The 8,447-nt window shown below is 50.7% G+C and overlaps 3 protein-coding genes across 3 annotated transcripts; 2 read left to right on the top strand and 1 right to left on the bottom strand.

Moving 5' to 3' along the window:
* Positions 1-2,515: 2,515 nt before the first annotated feature.
* On the top strand, positions 2,516-4,444 carry BP5553_07090 (Kinase-like protein; the record flags this gene model as incomplete). Its single annotated transcript, XM_032015713.1, has 1 exon — positions 2,516-4,444. One exon carries the CDS (start codon positions 2,516-2,518, stop codon positions 4,442-4,444), a length of 1,929 nt encoding a protein of 642 aa, XP_031867982.1.
* A 674-nt stretch (positions 4,445-5,118) lies between these two features.
* Positions 5,119-6,741, top strand: BP5553_07089 (uncharacterized protein; the record flags this gene model as incomplete). The annotated part of the gene is made up of 5 exons (XM_032015712.1): positions 5,119-5,206; positions 5,412-5,454; positions 5,636-6,342; positions 6,403-6,534; positions 6,593-6,741. The coding sequence occupies 5 exons, from the start codon at positions 5,119-5,121 to the stop codon at positions 6,739-6,741; spliced, it is 1,119 nt and encodes a 372-aa protein (XP_031867981.1).
* Positions 6,742-7,584: 843 nt separating this feature from the next.
* Positions 7,585-8,283, bottom strand: BP5553_07088 (uncharacterized protein; the record flags this gene model as incomplete). Its single annotated transcript, XM_032015711.1, has 2 exons — positions 7,585-7,951; positions 8,048-8,283. The coding sequence occupies 2 exons, from the start codon at positions 8,281-8,283 to the stop codon at positions 7,585-7,587; spliced, it is 603 nt and encodes a 200-aa protein (XP_031867980.1).
* Positions 8,284-8,447: the final 164 nt, after the last annotated feature.

Genomic DNA, 8,447 nt, shown 5'->3' with positions numbered 1-8,447 from the left:
TTTGTACTGTAGGAGGAGTACTCCAAGGCTTGTGGGTGGCAAGTACGATTGGTGTGTCTGTCTCGTGTAGTGGTGTTATGGTTGTTATGGTGCCTATTGTTGTGGTGGTTTGTTGTGGTTGTGGTTGTGGTTGCTGTCCCAAGAGCATCCAGACTCCAGTCTCGACAACTGGTACCCGGGACTGTTTACTTTTACAACTCCAAAGTCCCAAAGCCCACAGCCTCCAAAGAATACCCAATCCAACCATCGACGAGCTCACCAGTCCACAGCTGCAACTACTGCACCCTCCTGCTGCACCACCTAGGGAGTCCACTACTACTGAATATGCAGGCCGGCTGCAGGCTCCAGGAGAAAAGACTGATCGTCGAGACTCGAGAGCGCACCACGAGTTCCACATCGGTCCCCAGTGCCACGCCGCCGAGGGCGATAGCCAGGACCCCCCAGGCCGCCCATCGAAACGGATGGAAAAGAGAGCGTGAAGCCCTTCAAAGCAGCGATGGGCAATGGCCGCCCAGCCTCTGCTGGCGCTCGCCGCTGTTTCACTTCCTGTGGCCGTGACTGGCCCCGTGGCCCGGCGCTGGTTGCTCTGGCGTTGGCGTGAGCTTTATCCGGAATGAGGCGTCTCGCTGCTTTGTGCCCAAACCGTCTGGCGACCGTCATGCAAGCAGGCAGATGGCGGTCAAGCAGCAGTTCGTGGTCGTCCGTCCAGCAGATGCCAGCGCTCTCGGGCGGGTTCGGTGGCCACCAATGCCCTTCACGGCGGCTTCGAGCCTGGAGGAGTGCTGAATAATGCAATGGCTCCCAGATTGTACCAGATGGTACCAGATTGTACCAATAGTACACTGCCAATAACGGGTACACCGCTCATAATACCACCCGCTCACATTGTTATTCACCCTCCGCCCATCCAGCGTCCAGCTCCAAGCACTAACCTTCCCACGCTTGCACAGTGGCAGCCACTCACCTCGTCCCAAAGTGCTCTAGTCCCTTCCTCTCTGTTCTCTGTTCTCTGTTCCCTCGACCACTCCATGCACCCAGGCTGGCTCTAGTCCGCTTCGGGTCTGGCCGCCAGTTGTTGTTGTCTTCCCACGTCTTCCCTCTTCGCTCTCTCGAGAGTACACATCCCCATCCCCAACATCATTTACACCGCTGCGTATGGTTTAAGACCCCGTCACAATCTGTACTCGTTCGCAGTTTCTTTTCCCCTCCGCCTCTCCTCGCCCTTCTTCTCTCCGCCCGTTGCCTACCTATCCCTCCATCACCTTCACCACCTACCTCCGCCGACCTTCACTTCGCTCGTCAACTCGCACTCCTTCGCCCCCTCAGCTTGCCTCCCTGCGTCATTTACTGCCCCAATCTCCCTCAAACCACAACACAATTTGCTCACCACGACAACAACAACAACTCCCATCCGCCCTTCAAGCTTCCGGATACGAGCAACTGTTGTAGAGACATCGAACCGATTACGTCTTCGCTGCTCCACGCTCCACTTCTTTCACGACCCACCGTCCTCCAGCTGTGCTCCATCGAACAACATTGCTTCAAACCAGGCAAGCGGATAAGGCAGGCGAAGAGCAAGCTCTTCGGCTTCCGGGTCCATCGAGTCATCCTCAACAACACATGATTTCCAATACACAGTCCGAGACTGTCTCCAGATAGACTGGCCTCATCAATTCAATCCCCTCCAAGTCGTCGTCATCTCTACAGCCTCGGTATTGGCTCTTCCTGAGTCACATCACAACATCCCTTATCCACACCTCCCCCCCGGAACCATCCACTACTCCCTTCTCCCATCCTCCCGGGCCAACGTCTTCCATCACCATCAACGATAATACCGACAATACCGTACAATTGGCATCTTGTCGATTGTGCTGCATTGACCTCCTGGTTCGATCCGTCCCCTCGAACCCAACCCATCTCCACCACTTTTTGACAACCACAGGTAGTACGCTCTGGTACTCCTGCTGAGGCTCCATCCATACCTCAGATCACTCGTTCCTTATCTTCATTCGACTTCCATGTCACTATAACGATTTCCACATCCTTTCCTTACCGGACACTTCGTCCTTCGTCACTCTTACGACCCCTCAACAACATCTCTTTTGTCCTCCAGTTCGAATACCCATCAATGAGCCTCTGACCCCTACAACGATACATACCGGAGTTTTTCAACAGTTACTATTTTTATTTCCAAAGGGTTGGGATCGATCTATAGCGTTACCTATTTGTTTATTCGCCTCGTCCGATTGCCCTCCGCCCGCTCTCCCACCTCTTCTCCGCTTCGGATCTTCAACCATCACGAGCATCGCTCGCTGTGCCAACACCTGTTTAGAGGAGACGAAAAGCATTTCCCCAGTGTATTGATTGCTAAGCAAGTCTTCCGGGCCAAAAAACATTTTCGTTGTACCAGTATATCGCGCGTCGTTCGATTTACATCTATATACTTAATCTCTTTCACGACGGACATTCTACGTCCGCCGCCTTTGCAACTTCAGTTTTTCAATCCGATCTCATCATGGAATGTCTTCGGGAAAGGTTCTATGATGGCGTCATCCTTGACGGCCGCTTCGAGACTGTGTCTCCCCTCAACCATGGCTCCTTCGGCATGGTATTCATGGCCAAAGATCTGACAACTGGCGACCACGTCGCTATCAAATGCCTCACCAAGAAATCTGCCAGCAGCGTTTCCGACTCCACATTCGCTATTGACGAGAAGTCCGAAGAGCTTGCCTGCCATGCTCGTCTTGGGTCTCATCCGAATATCGTCAACCTCATCCATTCATTCGAGACCGAGGCACATCTCTACATTGTTCTTGAGTTTTGCTCGCGGGGTGACCTCTACGAGGCCATCCGTACCGGAACCGGTCCTCTCGAAACAGAAAGAGTCCGCCAATTCATGCTTCAGCTTGTCGATGCCGTTGCCTACATTCACGGCAAAGGCATGTACCACCGGGATATCAAGCCTGAGAATATCTTCTTGACCCAATCCGGTGACATGAAGCTCGGGGATTTCGGACTGGCCGCCACCGAGGAATGGACATATGAGACCACCGTTGGCAGCGACCGCTACATGTCGCCGGAACAATATGACTCAGCAGGTGCCGGCTACTCGCCCGCTCAAGCCGATATCTGGGCCATCGGCATCTGCCTCTTGAACATCTTGTTCTCTCGCAATCCGTTCACAACTCCCACCGAGTCCGACCCTCTATTTCTAGATTTCTCTCGAGACAAGGAATCCCTATTCGATGTCTTCCCGACAATGTCCCAAGACACGTTTGCCGTCATCACCCAATGCATGAGCTTGGATCCCCGCAAGCGCTCCCTGAGTGGTGTCCGTGAAGCCCTCTTAAGTGTGGTGAGCTTCACCACATTTGACGAGACCTTGGATGACTTCGATTCCGCCAAGCAACATATCGTTGCCAGCTCCCGCGAACCACTCCGGACTCCTTCAATCCAGAGCCCACACGTGGACCAGGGTTCTTTTCCCTGGGCCAAGGCTTTGCACGCAAGTCCTCCTCAGCAATTCCGCCAACTGTCAGACATCCCCGACGATGAGGATTACCAGTCAGAAGATCTCTTCCCGAGCTCAGAAGAGAGCGGCAAGGACTGGTTCTCCGTTGGCGGACACACTCCATCTTTGGCATCGATGCTCGATTCATCTCTTGGCTCCTCGATGATGTCTCTTGCGATCAGACGACCTGCCAAAAATGGAGTGCCCCGTGCAACCCGCGGCATGGTGTCCGGCTCTCTGCCAATTACCATGTCCAAGCCTAAGCCATTGCCATCAATGGCCTCTGTCTTTGGTAGGAAGAGTGACACCATGTCCAAGAGCTGGAGCGACCTTTGGGATGAGGAGGAAGAAGAGGAGTCTGAGCAGCTCAAGGCCCGTCAAATTCAAAATGCTCGAACTTGGAGCCATGAGAGTGAAGCTGATGAGGATACTGTTCGCCTTCCTCTCCAGCCAAAGAGTCCCTCTTTCATGAATACTGCCAAGGTTGATCAGGAGGCATCCCAGACTGAAATATCCGACATCGACGGCGATATCGTTGCCGATGGTTTCTTTTTCCATGAGACCCCGCGGAAGACGGTTGCCTCGCAGCATTCGACCACCACCCCTCGCTATTCACCACCAATCAAACGCCACGCTTTCGATAAGTGGTCGGCGCTGGGAGATCGCAGGCGAGCATACATGGGCCCAGCCGAGTTGGAGAAGTCTCCGGAGTCATGGAAGACTCGGCGCAATGTTGGATTAGGCTTCGCAGGGTTTGGAGCCGGAGTTTGGGATAACAGAGGGAACAACACACTCGCTATGGATAAGGGCAAAGAGTGCCCATGGATGAAGGAAAAGGACAGGGCCCGAGATCGCCAACGTCAAAAGGACTCTAGGCACAAAGATCTCGGTGACCTTGAGTGGGTTGGGGGTTTCACCGACCTCCACTTGTAGTTTGGCATTTTCTTCTTTTTTCTTCTCTCTTTGCACTGACTACGGTGATGCTGTCGACTTGTTCGGATTTACTTGTATATCATGGAACTAGTTGTCAGATTTTGCATAGGCAGGGAATGGAAAGGGAAAGAAAAGATATATATGCTGGAACTCGCTTTTCTGCGTACTAGATAGCTATCCTATCTTCGGATGAGATTCTTTTAATACCAGACAATTACCCACTCTAAAATATGTTTTCATGAACTCTCGTGATTAATAGGTTTAATTGTGCTAACTAATATGACCTTGATTTAGTGAGCCGAGGCTATTCAAGTAAGGTCTCTAGGTACCTAACTAGGTAGGTAGGTGGTAAATAAAGGGATTTGGTTAAAAGGTTACAGTTGACCAACCGGTTCGCTTCCACCCTTCGTTTAAACCCCCTGAAATTGACTCACGTGACTACAATACCCCTCGTGGACCTTAACCTCACCTCGTCCACTCACTCACTCAAATCATTCAACTCATTCATCCAACTAACCTCCTGTTACTTCCGCTACCCCCATCTATCTTCTCATCTTTGCCCCTATGCCCTTTACAAATTTTCACACTACTACCTCACTCGCAAGCTATCCTCCTGTGGTATAACCAGCTAAAATCAATAGATAGCTAGGTGGTCAGGTAGGTAGGTAGTAAGTATGCCAGCGCAAGAAAGCCGGTTTGGGCCGCTGAGTAAAGGGACGGAGGTTGTCGCGGAGTTTGCGGGGAGGGTTGAGGGAAGGGTTTGTAAGTTGGAGGGTTTCTTAGGGATTTTGACGTACCCGGGGGGAAGGGTGAAGGATGAGTAGAAAGGGAAGGGAAGTGATGGGTAGAGGTGTTTGATATGTTTTTATGTTTTTATGTTTGGTATACTTTGTGTTTCGGTGAGGAGATCTCAAGTGAGGTTTTTGGGGTGTGAGTTAGTGACTGACATACCTAAATACCTGTATAGCTAATGGGAAAGAGAAAATGAGGTGGAGGGGTGTGGTGAAGCCGTAGGTGAGGCTACTCCATGGTGTTGGGTATTGGGTGGATAGTCTCAAGTCAGATTGTTTTATTCATATTGACATTTTATTCTCGTCTTTATTTTTTAATTCTGCAAAGTCCTTATTTTAATTAATTAATTTTCTATCTTATATTTATACCCCGTTCTATATATGTACCCCCCTTTCCAAGCAAGCTAACAACCACCCCTCCACCAGTTCTCATAACAGGCGTATCCCCCTCCTCCCTCGGCGCTCAACTCGCCCTAACCCTCTCAACCCACTCCCCCTCCCTCCTCATCCTCGCCTCCCGCACGCTCTCCAAAATCCACCTCGTCACCACACACATCCTCTCCATCCACCCCTCCGCAAACCTCGCCTGCCTGCAGGTAGATTTCTCTGACCTCGATAGCGTCCGCAAAGCCGCTGCGGAAGTGCGTCGGATTCTAGACAATCATGGCCCGGGCAGGGGAATCGATGTGCTGTTCAACAACGCGGGGATCAATATCTGCGAGCGGTTACTAGCACCTGGTAGTGGCGTGGAGATGCAATTCGCGACGAATCATCTGGGTCCGTTCCTTTTCACTAACTTACTACTGCCCCTGATCCTCCGCGGGGACCTGGTCCCTTCGGGGATGAAGAGGATCGTCAATACAAGCAGCGAAGCCCATCGTATCTCCCCCATACGCTTTAGCGATATCAATCTCGAGGCTGGGAAACAGGTCCCGGATGAGGAGATGCCGAGGAAGAATTTGCCGGAGGGGGTGTTGAGGGGTGGTGGTGCGTATGAGCATGCAGTTGCGTATGGGCAGAGTAAGACTGCGAATGTGCTTTTTGCGGTGGGGTTGAATGGGAGGGTTGGGAAGGGGGGAGTAAGGAGTTTTGCGGTGAATCCTGGGAGTGAGTTTTGGGTTTCGTTTGTTCTGTTCTGTTCGGGCGTTTACTAAGTTTAATGTCTAGCTATCATGACGTCTCTGGTCCGAGATCTCGATTCCACCGCAATGGAAAGCCTTATGAAGATCCCTGACTGGAAATCCTTCGATCAAGGCATCGCCACGATGCTCGTTGCCGCGCTGGATCCTGATTTGGACCGTGAGTGCCTTTCCCCTTCTAATTATGGTATATGGCTGATGTGGATGGGTTTCGGTAGCTGTCGACGGGGTCTATCTGGATGATTGTAGGCAGAGGAGAGCGGCGAAGTGGGCTGTTGACGAGGCGGCTGCGGAGAGGTTGTGGAAGGTTAGTGAGGAGTTGGTGGGGGAGAGTTTTGGTGAGGACAAGGGGAGGTGTAAACTTTAATGGTTGGGTGGGGATACTTCTGGTGATGGCGATGGGGATGTTAGGTTTGGAGTTTTGGAGAACAAGGAGGAGAAATGAGGAAGTACATGTTATGAATTTCTTGGATTTCCAACTCTGTCTACAATTTGCTATTAGTTGGCCTATGCTAGGTTCTCAACGATATTTATGATGTAAGATATTTCTACGGACAATCATGAGAATATTGGCTTAGATTATCTAGGGATGAAGGGACTAGCTTCCTGAATCAATCATCCGGTGTTGGCTCTCTAAGATGGATTTTACTTTTGATGTGAGGAATGGCTAGAGAGTCGATGAATACTTATATAAGGGTACAAATTTCGCTTAAAGTTTCTTCATCACCTCGCTCTACATTCTGTTCGGTGATCGACGACTTGCCCCGATTTTGGGGTCTCCTAGCAATCAGAGCTTGAACCCGGCCTTTCACAGGGCTTGGAAAGTCGCCATCTCGGGTATTAAAGCCACGATGCCGCATCCCTACTGGAAGAAACTAGCTGTTAATTGAGCCTGGTTTCTTCCTGAGATGTTACTCCAGATACTTCGCTATATGTCGGAGGATTAAGAGGGTGATTGGAGTCTCACACTTACAAGTTATTGCCGACTAGGACTCTTAATCAGCTTATTGTATTGCTCACAGGTTTTCTTCCTCTCATTATAACTCGTTATCTCCAGATCAGTATCACTGAGCGTCGAAATTCCTCGGATATGTTTTGAAAGGTCCGAAACTGAGCTAAAGTTTCCGTGCCAACAGTTACTGATGATGTTGTCGATTGGATTTTGAGGGTCTGTTAATGGGAATTGACCGTCTATTAAACGGTTTACACCCTATGATCCTTCAAACTCGGTATAGAGCTCAGTTTCCCGAGTCAGATACCAAAAGTCAGATCCCAAGGCGAATTGCTCGGTAGCTGGACCTACAACACCAAACGTACCACCCTTTGATCCGATCTTCTGAGCCCTAACGTAGGGTGCATCACCAACCTCGAGATCGGCCCCAATCTCGAGAGCGTGGTCGAAATCAATCAATTTGAGCTGATCATCATTGTCGAAAAGAATATTTCGAGGATTAATATCGCCATGTGCGTACCCAAGAGATTCTACACAAGCCACCACATCCGCGAGTTGTTGTATCCACCGCAGAATAGCACGCGGCTTGATCACTATAGTCATACGTTGGTAGAGTGTTCCATTCCTAAGGAGCTGTATAAACGTGATGTCGGGACAACATAGGAATACCCGGATAACGCTGGGGCAGGATGCTTGGTCGAGTAGTTCAAAGATGGTTTACTCGTGTCGCAAGTATGGGCCGCCAGGCTTTAGGGACACTTTCGCCGCAATATCTTCTGATATTGAGAGCAAAACCGAACACCCATCGATACCGAAGATAGACGAGCCTGGAAAGACCGTAAGCAATTGTTCGATAATAGGGTTGAGGTCGGCTGCAGATGTAGGCGATGAGGAATGGCGCGTGAAGCTGGGAATGAACTCGCGCAGTGTTTCGTATGTCCAACTTAGCCTAGTCATTTTGAGTAGCAAAGGAGAACACGCGATAAAAGCAGGTGAAGGTCGTGTGTGGACGAGATTTCGCGGTTTATAAAGCCACCGCCTCGAATAAATTGTTGGTCGAAACTCGAGAGGGGGACAACCCAAAGGGGGGCACGTGGTTGAGTTTGAGGACTGAGGAATTT

This window comes from Venustampulla echinocandica (assembly GCF_003357145.1).
Source record: "Venustampulla echinocandica strain BP 5553 chromosome Unknown scaffold_5, whole genome shotgun sequence".
Classification (NCBI taxonomy): domain Eukaryota; kingdom Fungi; phylum Ascomycota; class Leotiomycetes; order Helotiales; family Pleuroascaceae; genus Venustampulla; species Venustampulla echinocandica.
Note: the sequence above shows the minus strand (reverse complement) of the source record. Positions and strands in the feature narration are given on the sequence as shown.